The sequence below is a fragment of the Typopeltis vanoorti genome, chromosome 3 (assembly GCF_054136105.1).
Source record: "Typopeltis vanoorti isolate ZY-2024b chromosome 3, IOZ_Tvanoo_1.0, whole genome shotgun sequence".
In the NCBI taxonomy this organism is placed as follows: Eukaryota; Metazoa; Arthropoda; class Arachnida; order Uropygi; family Thelyphonidae; genus Typopeltis; species Typopeltis vanoorti.
This window is the reverse complement of record NC_143551.1, coordinates 47,110,861-47,126,839: the sequence shown is the minus strand read 5'-3', so window position 1 is coordinate 47,126,839 and position 15,979 is coordinate 47,110,861. Positions and strand designations below refer to the sequence as shown.

The window sequence follows — 15,979 nt, the reverse complement described above, 5'->3', positions numbered from 1 at the left end:
TGTGTGTGCGTGCATCAAGAAGAATGGTATTTCGGTAAAACTCCATATATACTTACTAGGTAAGTGACGTCATCACATGACGCAATAACGCGTAGCCAATCCAGTAGCATCTCTGCCCATAAAAGAATTTATTTATTTATTTTACCCTTCCATAACATTTCAGGCCGGGGTAAGTATCACTCTGGGAACACTATTTTCATTCCCCACAGCTATCTATCATCCAGCTATGCCTATCGCCACGTCGTAAAACTACTCACCCAAAGTGTCTTGCAGGTGATATTTTTCATTCTGTAAACAGGGGGTTTATATTTATGAGAAGAATGAAATGCTAGCCAGAAAAAACATTTACAATTCTTGCAGAGAGAGAGAGAGAGAGAGAATCACGCAAAACAAGTATCACACACACACACACACACACACACACACACACACACACACACACACACACACACACACACACACACACACACACACAAAGAGAGAGAGAGAGAGAGAGGCCTCTCGGTTTTAATCCTCACAACACATCTTTCTCCCAGAAGAAATCCAGCAACCAGTGATTGCTTGGATGGTACCATATTTACGGTAATGTAGACCCATTAGTGTACCGAATTACCCAGCTGTGATCTCATATTATCTTCGTAGTCCTTATTGTATGTAGGAGAAAAAATAAATAGAAAATAATTTATTGAAAATGGTATAAATAATTCGAATTGGCAAGTATTTTTAGTGACAAACGATGGCTGCGTTTTATTGTAGGCAGTTGCATTTTCCTGCATGTGCTGTAGCGTGATGAAACCAAAATAATTTTATAAAACGATGTCTTTAATGTTGTTCACGTGCTTGTCGCTTTCTGTTTACTGAAACACAATACCGGTAATGATTGCAAACAAAAATTAAAAACAAATGATGCAGGTGGTGGCGCCACATGCACTGTTCAAATAAACACGCAAAACAAGCAAATTTATTATTTTTATTGTTTTGCGTGTTAGCAGTAGTGGTACCAAGCGAAGAATTATCACAATATAGGCGTTTCTCACATACACTAGAGAAAAAAAAATAATTGCAAATTAGGTGGAGAAAATAAGACACAAACGAAAGCATTTTTTTTTCCCCCGGACATAATCTATTTGGATACGCTATAGTAAACATGTGGGATTTTTCACAAGCCACTGCATTTAAAGGAAAAAACACTTTTTTAACTTTTTAATATTGCATGTGTGTGCTTATAAAGCCATTATAAAACATAAAAAAAAATAGACACGTTCCTTCTGAATCTGAAGTTATTTGTTTGTTGAAAATAATAGAAATAGAAACCATGTAAGTAAAGTTCAAAACAAGAGACCAAGTTGGAAATATATGTGAAGAATATATCGATTCTTTTTTTTTTACTTTACTGCGTTCTTTCTTTCTTTCAAATTAAGTGGCCGAGATGGTCAAGAAATATTTCTTACCATTTGTGCTTGGAGTAAATGTGGCTTCAGTCTCTGGTGATCTAGATTTGTTTATTGAAAGCTAGCACAGTCGTGCACTGTTTGGAGTTTTCCAAACTGTAGTAAAAATCCAGTCGACAGTGATTACCCCCTGATATTTCCGTCTGTAGATCCGCCCTTACGACCTACCCTAGTGCTCACCCAAGTTCTTTTCTCTCTGTAGCGAGTACTTGTATATAAAAGTAGGGTAATATTTTGTTTCTGGCTAGCCATAAACCAGGACGTTCTGAAAGCTACCTACGACATCTCTTATGGAGAAAGTTAGATAAAATAGGATTTTTGCTGGAAAACGAAAGTTTCGTAAATAAACAAGAAATACTTCGGCAAATACTGACAATAATCATGTCGGGAAAACGTTAACAATAATGTTTTGATAAATTATTAAAACGTTTCCATAGTGGATATGTTCTTTTTTTCTTTAATTTCCAAGACGTTATTTTAAAATAGATTCGCGTGCATGTTTGTAAATTTTTTTATGATTATTATTTTGCTGAAAATCGTACTTTTGAATAACAAATTTTCATGTAAAAAAAAAACAAAAAAAAAACGTAACAACATCCTTAAAAGGACTGGCTAGATGGGCGAAGCAAGAATGCATTTCATAATCCCCGTTATCTGAGGACAGTGAAGGAAAGGGTGTTATTGAGCTATATAAAGCTGTGATCATGGCAGGAGGGTAATAGCAATAGCCGAGCCTCAGTTAGAACTTCATTGGCTACGGCATTGCACTCCATTACCCTCCCAGGATACTCATTTTAGTCTCTTCGTACAACATGCATGAGGTACACATTGGAGCTATTGTTATCCTAGCCACCACACAGGAACACATTTTCATACCATTAGCCATTAACATTACTGACAGGATGGGTGAAGCACTAGTGCTTTTCATATTCCCCTTTATCTGTAATGAGAGTTGTTTGGGAATGGGAGGTTTGTGAGCAGTTAAGCTCGCCCTCTGAGGGCAGATGTGTTAGCTATGATCAGTTGAGAGAAGAATAGCCTTCGGTCTTTTGTGTTTGTAGTAATCAGTCTCATTGTAATTGACAGCTTGTACGATTAGTGGGTTTGAATGTGAACTTGACTTCACGAGGAATTTTTCTGCAAGATTACGAAGAAAGGAGGAAATGCCGGTTTCTCGGTGAATCTGTGAATTTCTGATGAACCACGGTGCATCCAGGATCATCCTAAGACATTTCTTTTGGATTCTCTGTAATTTCGAAATGTTTGATCTTGAAGTGTGACTCCATACTGGTGAGGAGTAGGTAATGACTGGACGTATTACCATCCGGTAAAGAAGCAATTTATTATGTAGGTTCAATTTGCTCTTGCGGTTGATCAATGGGTAGAGCTGTGCTATTACTTTGGAAGATTTGGAGCCAATGAGATTGATGTACTTGTTAAAAAGGAGTTTCTTATCCATTAATACCGCAAGATATTTGGTCTCTGATTGCCATGGGATCTTATGACCAGAGAACAGGATGTCTTCTTTGTTGCAGACCTTTCTTCTTGAAAACAGCATGGCTGAGCTTTAGAGGGGGTTCACTCGAATCCTCCAGTTGGTGAACCAGTTTGCTAGCTCATTAATACTTCCTTGGAGTCTAGTGATTGCTAGGCGAGGGCTAAGCGATCAAGCTAGAATAGCGGTGTCGTCGGCATAAAGGGCCGTAGTAGTTGTTCTTGAATTGAGAGGAATATCTTATCAAAGGCCTTGGCAACATACAAAAATACAGCAGCAGTGTGAAGGTGCCAGTTAAAAACATGAGCGACATGTTCTGTTAGTCGGTGAATTTGTTGTACTGTGTTGTGAGCTTTGTGAAACCCAAATTGCTCATTTGGGATTATTTTCTGTTTGTCCACTGCTGATTGTAGTCTTGATAGGATGACCTTTTCTATTACTTTGCCAAGACAGGAAAGAAGACTGATGGGCCTGTAGCTTTGGGGAAGTTGTGGGTTATTACCAGGCTTTTTCAAAAGGTATAAAGGTCCGCGATTTACCAATCTGTGGGAACAAGTTTTCACAATAATAATGACTAAATATAATGAATCTTTATCTTTATATATAAAAGGTGCAAGAAACTTTTCTTATTATTAAGAAAGTTATCTGATTATATTTCATTCATTTAAAATAAATAATAATAAATATTATACGTAAATTTATATAATAATTATAGTAAACTGCGTAAATTATTATTAAGCATTTATGATTAACAAGTCAATTTAATATATACTTAACTGAACTATTACTCGAACAGGATTTCTGTTAGTTATTCAATTTGTTACATTATTTAAATACTCTTGGGTATCCTTTGCAAAAAAAAAAAAATTTTTTTTAAGAAAACTTTTTTGAAGCTAATCTTAGGCAGTTAATTGACAAATTCAAGTAAAGTGGGTGATATTTACAAAAAAACGTTTCGAATGAATGCGAATTGACTTCAGGGTTGTCAGAAATGTTGGTGTTCATTATGTCATTTTAACCAAGAAAATGAAGCGACCTAATTGTTCGTGGACATCAATAAAGGTAACCGAAAACAATGGAAACTCTAGATCAATGCTAATTAAACAACAGACGGGTTTTTTTCTCGTGGTGGTAATCAATTATGTCAGGCTAAAGCGAAATTATGGACTGTATCAGCAACAACGCCAATTACAGTATGGATTAAAAGGTGAACAAAAAATTTTATCATTCGCTAATGATACGAGTAGAACTACTTTATCAGAATTCGGTCAAAAGCGTCCTGGGTAGTTTCTTTCTTGTCTGTTTTGTAAGTCTTTCGAACTCATTTGTCGCAACCTTTTAAGACATAATGATCTATCCATCAATTAAGAATAATTGGTCCAAAGCTTAAAGGAACTGAATAATTGGAATCTATGAAAATACTCGGCAATTAAGGATATATTAAATTTTTAACAGAAACGAAAGTCGATGGAGGGAGAGAATTAAATACGCTAGAACTGTTAACTGTCCCTTATTTATTGATATTTTTTACGTTTTCGCTAAAAATTACAATTTCCTTCCCACTTCCTAGACATCTAGGTAACCCAAGAAATTCCTAAGTTTGTCTCGTAGATATTTTTAATTAGTTTAATAAAATCCGAATCAATTAGGGTTCTCAGGTCTTCACAATCTCAAAGGTGTCGCTGTTGCGTGTGACTTTCGTGTACTTTTTCACCACCTTTTGTAAAGATGCAGTGTGAATTGTAAAGATATATATATAAAGATTGAAGAGATTACACTCATCAAAAGGATTTTTTTTTTATTTAATTATTATTATTATTTTTTTAATATTTAAAACTTTTCAGTCACCATTTTATAGCTGTTCAGTATTGGACTACTTTCATACGATTTTATTTTTTTATTTTTTTTCTTTGACTCTAAATACCTCAGCTATAAGCTTCCGAAGCCATGCACATTCCTCTGGGCTCTCCATCTATATAGGATTGAAGGCATTACGGAAATAATTTTCATTCGTGTGAAACCTCATTCTTCATTCCACTTTTGAATTTCTGTCCTTTTATTCAAGCACGCATTCTCCAAGTGTGTAAGGCAGATCGAGTTAAAAATAAACCCGCAGACTTAAAATGAAATTCCTGACTCCGTGCCCTCCTCCCCCCTCTTTCTGTCTGTACTAAAACTCGTAAAACTCCCAAACACATTATGAAGTAATCTAAACCTGATTTTGAATAAAAAAAAATAGTAAAAAAATGACTCGTGCTTAAATATCAACCAAGCTTTCTGGTTTTATTCTAAAGTCAGTGTTCCAACAACTTTAGTATGAGACTTGGAGAAAGTAACAAGGATGGATCGAAGCCACTTCTGTCCTTCGACCATTCTTTCTCTCTTTTCCGATGTGCGTCTTCGTGGTTTTTCTGCAACAGCTCAAGGCAAAGGCGACATCCTGACATCTTAGTTTTCGTCAAAATAGACGACCAAGAAAAAAAAAATTCTTCTTACCATACCAAATACTTTACACGCTCTCCTACTCTTCCTTTCCTCCAGAGAGAGAGAGAGAGAGAGGCAATGGCATGGAGAGCGACCAAGATACCAAAGAGGTTTCCCATTCTGTTGTTCTTGCTGGCTACTTTGTTGGACAAAGAGCGCATGAGCAGAACAGAAGTACAGTTACAACTTAAGATTTATCTCATGTTTTTTTTTTTTTTTTTGTTGTTACATCATTTTTGTGACATAACGATACCATGTTACGTATTATGTAACAGTTGAATACTTGGTATTGTTTTATTAAAAGAAATGAAAATAAAATGAAAATATTAAAAGAAATAGAAAAAAGGAAAAAAATTGAAAATAAATAAATAAAGACATTGTGTAAAAATAAGGGAATAATTTAAGTGCATATAATCACAAGACAAACATATGACGCTGGACAGAAAAGTGGGTGGAGAATCTTCAGTTACATATAGCTTACTGTATATAGCTTACGTTATCCCATAGTGACTATAGTGAGCTAGTTGGATTTCATTGGAATTACAGATGACGAAACCAAGGCGCTGAATGTGTGTGCTAAGGCTAGTTTGGCAGTTTGGCGATAAATACCCACCTCCACTTCTATTTTTATACAGAAGTGGAGACCATTTAATTCATATTTACTAGCAAATCTCTTTTAAAGGTTCCTTTGCGTCCTAAGAGCCTAACATAGGTATATTGTGATGCACGAGGCTGTTATTTGCTCTTCAGCTGGAGAGACCTAGATTCGAATCCAGTATTAAATCTCCAGCTCATGGGGTTGGTTTACCTCTGAGTGCTGGAGTTTTCGCTTCAAAACATAAACGGAACATTTTTTTTTTTTTGCATTATGTTTAGTTTATTAAAGTAGGAATTAAAGAATTTCTGAAAGTGATATAGTCTAACTAATGGGAGATTTAATAATAATAATAATAATAATAATAATCAGTTTATATTAAAATTTATTTTCCTTTTTTTTTAAATTGCATTTTTTAAATTTTATTTCACATTTCTTTTCTATATATGAATTTTTTTCTGGTCTGAAAAAATCGAAAGAAAAAAAAGTAACATTCTACGCTACTTTTTTCCCATTTTAAAAATTCGGAAGTGAAAAATTTTAAAAACATGATCACTCCCTTCCATCTCGTTTTCAAGTCATCTTCAAGCGAGCAAACGAAACTCCGAGAATTAAACAGCGGTGAAGGATCGAAGGAAAATCTCTTATTGTACGGAAACGTTTTACGGAGTCCACTACTTTCGGGAATGATTTCCCTCGACTCGCAGGATATTTAGTCTCTTTTAGTCGCCAAGAGACGGAAGTGCATTACACGATAGACTTCCATCTTGTACTGAAAAAAAAAAAAGGAAATTAGTTGTGTGGAGAAGGTGACCTACGAGTAGATGGATTATCGGAAATCAGAATGGATTATGAACATCATACTGGAAGAAATACGCTTGGAACTGAGTTAGTAAGCACTCTCCAACTCTCTGAATATTTTATATAAGGAAGAAGTAGTCTGTCTGTCTCTCTCTCTCTCTCTCTCTCTCTCTCTGATCAATAAACATTTTCCAAGACAGAGGAGAGTCGTTTATTTGCGAATAGAGTAGTGAAAGAGACGCAATTATTCTCGTCGGCTGTGCGAACTACAATCACTCGAGGCAATCGAAGTTGCTCAGCGCTACAAGGATGCGCTGGCTGATGGCTGTTCAAACTGCAGGTTTGGCCATTGACAGGCGTTTGGGAAATTGCAGAAGCAGAGGTAGGCTGCTCTGAATGTGACAGCATAGGTCAAAAGAACAATTCGGGCCTTTTTTGTTATCGAAATATTTCGACTGTAATTGCATGAACTCAGAATCATTTTTAACCCAGACTGAGCTACTCAGTTTCCGACGTATTCTGTAATTTTGTGTGAGGGGGGGGGGGTCTCCCCCTTACGAACTTTCTTTATGAGGAAACTTGGATTTTGTTTTTTATCCAAATAATAAGAACAGCAGTCATTCAGGGATCGTATCTAAAAATGAATTATCATCCCCCCCCCTTTGTTCTCATACATATAGTAAGCATGAGTTTTCTCAGAATGATGAGAATGTTTGGTGGGTTTTCTCACCAAAAACTTTTGAGCGCGTTCCTCCTTAGGATGTTTTGGTATCAAACCTGGATGGGTTGTAAGGACAAATATCGTCAGCATCCTGCTGTGTATATCCATTGTCGAATTTCGGGAATCTGGAATCGTCCACGAGATATCCTTGGCGATTATCAAACTATCGCTATTAGTCACCGATGGTTACCGACGCGCTGCCGTGTGAGATCAGCAGTAAAGTAGTTCGCTAGTAGCTGTCCATTTGCCTCCGTTCCACTGAGTACATATGGATTGTTCAATTAACCACAAAGCGCCCTTCGTTCTCATGGATGTTCGATGCCAATTGTCACAGTACTGACTACAACCCCAGGTCTGTTGGCCTTTCAGTAGGAATTCCTGACAGTGCAACGGGTGGTTTTCTGTTGTTGTCGTCGTGTGGAGTTGTCCCCTCCTCCCCCCAATTTTCCTCATCCGTTCCTCAGGACCGGGTTGAGATTCTGCCCTAAGTATGTATTTTCGATTGTAGATTCGTGTGCGGTTTGCCTGTTCTGAGGGACGAAAAGTGGTCTTCTGTTGAATTTAAAATTGAACTCACCAACATCGAGAATTTTCGTTGTTTAAGAAGAAGAGCGCCACCATACGGCAAAACTGTGAATAACATTCACAAGTCTAAGGAAGTAAAGGGAAGTCAGCAAGAAAAGAATTTAAAAAAAAAAAATTTCCTACCGAATTGCAAATCAGATTGCCTTTGAAATGCTGTAGCTGCCTACAGACTTTTCCTATGAGTTATTCCCAGTCTGAGTATAAAGTGCTGGTACTAAGGCTCATTAAAGTAAGCCGATCTTTGAGCGCATTCGCGTTCCTTCTCACCGACCACACGAGAATTCCCGACATTCAACACAACCCACCTCTGCTGAACACGCAAAAACCAATCCACCTCCGTTAAAGGATGTGGGATTCTTCTTGCACCCAGCTCTACACTCGACGTCCTTGCTGGTTCCTAATTACGTTCAAGTTCTCGATAAACACTTATCCACTTACTTGCTTCCCGCAAGGTTCGGAGTGCTAACGAAAATCGTCACGGAGAGTTCGCACCTATACGTCATTAAGGTGTTTATCTTGGCGCTTTTTTTTCCCCCCAGCCGATGTTCTTTCTATCCCCCCCCCTTCCTAATTGTCATTCATTAAGTCTTGTCATCTGAATAAGATTACGCGTTAATCTTTCCCCCCCTTCCGAAACTGTTGAGGTTGGCGCAAACGTTCGTCAAATCGGAAACGTCGCTCCGAACGCTCCTCGTATTTGGTGCGCAGGTTCAACATCTCCACTGGTGCTGCTGCTGCCGCCGCTGCTTCCCGCCGACCTCTCCAGTTCGCTGATCACAAGCCAAGAGAGAAGCGCGCGCGCGCGCTGGTGACGAAGGGAAAGAAGGCACACACTCTAACGGCGAAACGGAAAAAGAAAGAGAGAGAGAGAGAGAGAAAGAAAGAGAAAAAAAATACCAAAATAAAATACACTCTCTGCTCGACGTGGTGGCGGTAGCCTCTTTCGCTCGTGGCATCCGACAATGACGGAGTCAAGTAAAAAGGTCATTGTCTACGGCTGTCTCTCAGTCGCTCGTGGGTAGCACGACGGAACTGAAACGGTGCCTGAGAACGCACGCTAGTCCGGCTCCGGGTAGTAACTGCTCGTTTCTGTCAATCTTGTCGCAGTGTCGCAACCCCCCCCCCCTTCTTTGATGCAACTGACTGGTGAGGAAGTGTGGGAATACTTCACTGGCAAAGACATCGCTGGAATCCGTTGCTTGCATTTATTTTTGTTTTGGAACTTATTTTCGTGTGTTCTTGCCTGCCGGTTACCATGACAACCATCATTACGAATCATCCTCTCTCGCTGATGCTGTATTTTTCAAATGTAATAGTTTTTACGAGTCGCTGTTAGCACCTGCTCGTTGTATATATACCACGTGACGGATAAAACAGCGGGACTCCATCCGTATTTGTATACACTCTCTGGATTGAGGACACCCTGCTAGAGTGGTCTATCGACTCATCCGGCATCCTGTTCAAATCCAACGGAAAAAAAGGTGCCCTCGGGTTTCGTCAGCCAACCGAGCGGATGAAGCTCTACAACACTTGAGGTTTGAATTATAAGTGATTTTATTTTTTAACTTCTCCCAAATCCCAATGACCTTGTGATCCACCTACTCGTCGACAATTCTGTGTTGAAAAAGAAAAACCTCTAGGCTGAAGAACAAACGGACATGCCACAAGAAATGCAGGTAAGTCATATTCAATGTGTGTGTGTGTGTGTGTGTGTGTGTGTGTGTGTGTGTGTGTGTCATTCTTGATAAGCTGTATCTAGAAATAATACAATTCAACTGCCGACATTGATCGGGCACCGACGTACAAAACAGCAACTTTTTGTTGCTAATAGCCTGTTGTATTAACCCTATTTGTCTTTTCACTGAAGGAAATCCAATCGATGTATTGGATAAACATGTGGTGAGAGCCAGCACTTTTAAAATTATGTTTATGCTCCTTTCGATGTACAACGGAGTTAAATTCTGTTGAGGTAAAGATAGCTTCCTGTTAGAGGGGTGTGAGAAACATTTATTTTTCCTATTATAGCCCATTTACTGTGCGACAGTGTATTTTCACAACGAGAACTTTACAAAGGAGGACAACCAGTTTGGTAAAGAACGAATCTTACACGAACAGCGTACCGATGAAATAGGTTGTCAGACTTGTTCTTCTGGTATCAGAAGAACCCTTCACATGGCGAAACACCTTCGCTAGGTAATTATTGGGAGAAACATAAGACGCGAAAGAGAAATGTGGCTATCGACTTTTTTGAGTGTGAGATATGGTGAAATGCTAGTCTCCCAGGGAACTTGTCCAATTACAACTGCTTAACATACAGAACGAAGACAATTGTATGTACTTTTATGAACTGGTTTATTAAAAAAAATCCAGACAGGCAAGTTCATTGTTTCCAGTTTTTCTTTATTATTTTGTACAAGTATAGAATAGACATAACCTATAAAAATATCAAATATAAATTTTGATCAATCTCTTTTACAAGATATTTGTATTTTTGCTTAGTCCTTTGACAATTTTACCCCCCCCCCCCACCAGCTCTACGAATAATTCTTAAATCCAATGGTTATTTATAATTGATAATAACATAACATAAAATAATATATAAATAACAATAACATATATCTTCATCATTATTATCAATTTCCTGATATATACCATCATACCATCAAGGGCATGTGCAGGAAACTTATATATAATATAATATAAAATATTAAGATATACAGTATATTACTTGAATACTGTTATTTAATAAAATTACACTTTATAGTTCGTAACATTTACTACATTTATATTATTAACATTTTATTTACTTGGAAAGAATGCTTGCTATGATAAGATAAGATAAAGAATATTTAAATGTCTAAAAATATTTCTTATCCTTATAAGGACTGGCTTAAAGGGGCGAAGCAAGAATGCTTTTCATCTTCCCCGTTATCTGTAGAGGACAGTGTAGGGATAAGGTGTTATTGAGCTATTAAAGCTGTGATCATGGCAGGAGGGTAACAGCAATAGCCGAACCTCAGTTAGAACTTCATTGGTTACAGCATTGCCATCCATTATCCTCCAAGGGTATTAATCCATCTTAATTATATTTCTTAAAGTTCTTAAAAGAACTGGGTGATGGACTGAGTCCTTGACTCTTTATCCCGTCATCTGAATGAATTAAATCTGTGTGGATGGAGTGTTGTTGAGCTAAAAAGCTCTAGTCATGGCCGGGTAGCGGCAATAGGCCTCAGTTAAAACTTCATTTGCTACAGCATTGCCATTTGTTACCCTGGAAGTCCTAAAAAGGACTTAATTATATTTATATTTATATAGTCCTTATAAGGACTGGCTTAAAGGGGCGAAGCAAGAATGCTTTTCATATTCCCCGTTATCTGTAGAGGACAGTGTAGGGATAAGGTGTTATTGAGCTATTAAATTAAAGCTCTGATCATGGCAGGAGGGTAACAGCAATAGCCGAGCCTCAGTTAAAACTTCATTGGCTACAGCATTGCCATCCATTACCTTCCAAGGGTATTGGATTGAATGAATCAATCACCGCATCTCACGGTCGATTGTTCATTCCCTAATTATATTTTAATTATAATTAAGATATTTATATATCTATTGTTTTTAAAGATTAATGGTGTATTATTAAATTCTAATTAATCTTTAAAGATTGATAGATTTTGAAGTATTCTTTCATTTTTTTGAACAACCATATTAAGTATACTAGAATTTTATTTGTTTGTTTTTCTTAAAAGACACTTTTTAAAAGTAGTTTATGTTAGATAAAGTTCTTAATATTGAGATCATTAAAAAGATGAACGCTAAACCCAGTGGATTTCCGAACGCAGACAGCACGTGACAAATAAGTGGCGACACTAACAAATTGCAGACGTAATTCAACCGGAAGTTTAGTAACGATGAGTTGTTAAGGGACGTAACGACCCAAATTTCAATGAATACGCCCGTAACATCATTAAACTGTTTTATGTAAGACTGTCCAAAGAGGACTTGAACCAATACCATGTTTATTTATACATCAACAATTCTTCAAACTAATAGCTAATTATATAACAAACAGGCCTCAATTTAGGAAGAACAGCTAAAGAAATGTGCAATTATTCTAAGAGTATTTTAAATACATTTAAAGAAAAATAAAAAAAAAACCTAGATATTTAAGTACAATGGAACTGTAATATATCTTTATAAAGGCAAGAGAATTCATAAATATGTGCACTATTTGATTTATAAAAATAAATAAATCAAATGAAGATATAAAAATACGACTAAACGTGAAATTATTTAAAAACCACGAATTATAAGAACTGGAAAAAAAAAAAAAAAAAGTAAAGAAAGTGGTGTATTGATTTCATCTCGAAAATCCACAATCTTGCTACGTGGAAAATTTATGGAAGTATACTTTGCAGTTTGGTGCCCTCTGGTGGCTGTTCTGAACATTAACGATAAAAATAATACCATGTAAAAAATATCGTTAAAAATAACGCACATCACTCATAACTTTGTATAATCGATAAATTCACATACATTAATTATTAGAGAAACCTTTTAAAAAATCCTATAAATCGAAGATTCCTTGACTGGGATTTATTCTCATCCTTCCCTAGAGCTTTGATCTCATCGATTACTTTTTCTGCTGTTTACCAAAGATGTCACACGCGATGAGCAGACAGCAGTTTCAGATTCCGAATCAAAGAACACACACACATAAAAAAAAAATCCTTTACTTAGACAACAAACACGTGTTCTTATTTCCGTTCACTAACCAATGGAAACTTTCGTTTCGTTAAGGCTAAAGTGTGCTATTAGGAAGCTGTGTACACGGTAATCCGGTTGGACGTAACATCGTGCCTTTTAATCCGGAGGGAAAGTCGTAATGTATTAGCGAGGAAAGTCGGCAAGGATTGTGCCAACTTTGTCTGTCCGTCAAAAACTACGTATGGGGAAAGCAAGTAGCTTTTCTTAAGGTCAAAGAATTGTAAGAGCTACGATGCTTAGCACTCAATGGGCCTTCCAATGTACGCGCGTAATAAACAGGTCGTCTTCAGCTTCAGAAACTCTCTCTCAAACAGTCATGGGGAGTTGCTTCTTCGCAAATCAAAAAGCTGTGAGACACCAACGGATGGGGGATAAAATCCATCAAAGAATGGTCGTGATCGTATTGATTTCTGACAAAAAAATAAGACGTTCCGATAAGTCTCTGCAAAGCTTCTTCAAGCGAAACAATTCACGGTAAGAAGATACAACAAAGAAATTCCATGATCGTATTTTTCAGTGTTGAACGTAACGTTCAGAATAAGGTTTTGGTGATCTTCGAGTGAATGAATCGATAGAGTAAAATTAACCAAAAAAATATGTCAGACATTCCATTATTGCAACATCCATCTATCCGAGCATTTACTCCAATAGTTAATTGTTGAAGGCAATCTCTTGATGATTTCTTTATTCGTTTTAATTGATATTTACTTATTGTTATGTTGAATGGTATGCCATTACTGATACGTGGAGATCACCAATTTGCTTAATCTTGTGCTGAGTGTGCGCGCGCATGTGTCGTGTGATGTACTATATGAGACATTTCCTTCTAAAGTTAGAGATAAAAAGATGGGGTGGCATATTTATCATTAGGTCTGATATAATATGGCAAAAATTAATTCAAGAAATAAACTCCGAGCAGATAAAAGAACGTAAAGAAAAAAATGCTAATAGATAGATAGAGATGTTATCTGAAATTTCATTATTTAGGCACCAATTCAAATAATTATAACAGGCCGGACATTGCAGTAAATGGCTACTGAAGTAATGTGTTCATACGACTGGAGCGTTTGGGCCATGCCAAGTTCTCAATGACAGAATGCGTCTAAGGAAGAAAGGCGGAAAGATAAACTATGTTGAGAGATGCACAAAAGAAGCCCCCGTAAAGTGCCAGTGTAGTCGTTGAATCGCAAAAGATATTTTTCAGATGCTTTGTGGAAATGAAGGCGAGAAAAACACTTCACTTCCGAGCAGTTTGCGTCCGTTTAAAAGTGAATATCCCAATAAATAAAAGGAAATTCTTCTGATTCTCTCTCTCTCTCTCTCACACACCCACACCGAGAGAGGGCAATAACAGTGAAAAGACTAAATGATTATTTCAGTACAGACATTGTTAAGTACATCTTGTGGAAGCCTGAAGTTCTAACGACCACAAACACAATAGTCCTTATAAGGGCTGGCTTAAAGGGGGCGAAGCAAGAATGCTTTTCATCTTCCCCGTTATCTGTAGAGGACAGCGTAGGGATAAGGTGTTATTGAGCTATTAAAGCTCTGATCATGGCAGGAGAGTAACAGCAATAGCCGAGCCTCAGTTAGAACTTCATTGGCTACAGCATTGCCATCTATTACCCTCCAAGGGTATACTACCACTTCACAACAAACACAATGAATGGACGTTAGTAAATTACCAGTAATATAAATACGTTTGTATAAGGTGCATAAAAATTAAAATATAGTTAAAGAAATATTGTTATTTCTAATTAAATTAATAGTTCAATTTTTAATTATTTTATATTTACTACACTATTTAATAAGAAAACTATTTTTATCTTTGCGCAATGAATCATATTTCATGTTTAAAGCAAAGCCAGCTCTAGTTCTGTTAGTGTTTGATTAAAATTATGGTATAGATAGAACCAGTAAGAATAGGACTATAAACATGATATAGTCCTATTCTTATTATGCACGGTCAGTTAACCTATAAATGCAGAATTTTGAAAGAATACAGACAAGATATTATGCATTCCTTTATCGCAATAAATACATACAAATCCGCAAACATGTATATCTCTGAAATCTGTACAGAGGCATCAAGAACGTTAATATAAAGCTATACATATGTATAGGCTGTATTTATTATTAGCAATTAGTAATGTTTATGGATGCGAAAGTGGTTTTTGTTTCCTGTGACATGTGCAATACCTGACCCACAATAGAACATGGAAAAACGGGGTCTTGTGTAGCTTACTGGCACACCAGCGGGTTTGCAAACGAGTTAGACGAGGCCATAATACTCTGATTCGTTCCCAACACACCTTTTCGTGGGGGGGGGGGGCAGCAAAGGGGAAAGAAAAGAAAAAGAAAGAAGATCACTGGCCTTCAGAAAACATTTTAGAGGAGTGTAATTTGGCCTCTTTCTTCGTTCCAAACACGCAAGTTCTGTTTGCAAGCCAACTTAAAATATAGCTCGTAATCAACTGTGATTTTTGCTAAACCGGTTTTTCTACTTGTCTGCGATGGAGTTTGTGAGGGTGTCGCAGGAAGTAGAAGGCGAATCTTTCAATAGGAATATATTTCAATGAAAATATATCCCTGAAGCAGTTCTCAATATAAACCTTTTAATCATTTAAACCTTACAGAATTCTTATCTTTTCTCTAAGCATACCATAGTTGGTAAAAAAGAAAAAGAAAAAGAAATAAAAGAAAAAAAAGGTGATCATTTGGTTCGTTTTTTTTCCTGCCAGTTAACGCTGACTTACCGCCTACTTGACAGTCTTTGTGTGTATTTTTCTTTGCCAAAAGGGAATGTCAAGAATTCACGACATTTTGGTGTAACATTCCATTGCCTTAAAAAAAAGGGGGGGGGGGGAATTCTCTCTCTCTCTCTCTCGCTATATTCTTGCTTTTTTTACATAGGTTGAGGATTAGTGAGCTATTTTAATCCGCATTATTATTGAAAAGCTTACAGGGTCAGTGAGCTATGAGCAAAATAGTATGTACTTATACCAGTGGACTTCTATAATACATATGCATTACGTTCAAGGCAACAACATAGAGTTGACGAAACGTGGTATTAGCTATTGTCGTTA

The 15,979-nt window shown here is 36.9% G+C and overlaps 1 protein-coding gene across 1 annotated transcript in view; it reads left to right on the top strand.

Moving 5' to 3' along the window:
- Nucleotides 1–8,966: 8,966 nt before the first annotated feature.
- LOC150108102 (atrial natriuretic peptide-converting enzyme-like) overlaps nt 8,967–15,979 on the top strand; it is a 201,985-nt gene continuing 194,972 nt past the window's right edge. The window contains exon 1 of the mRNA XM_090415588.1: nt 8,967–9,808. Coding sequence (XP_090271714.1) covers nt 9,791–9,808 — 18 coding nt within the window. The 5' untranslated portion in view covers nt 8,967–9,790. The remainder of the gene's footprint in view (nt 9,809–15,979) is intronic.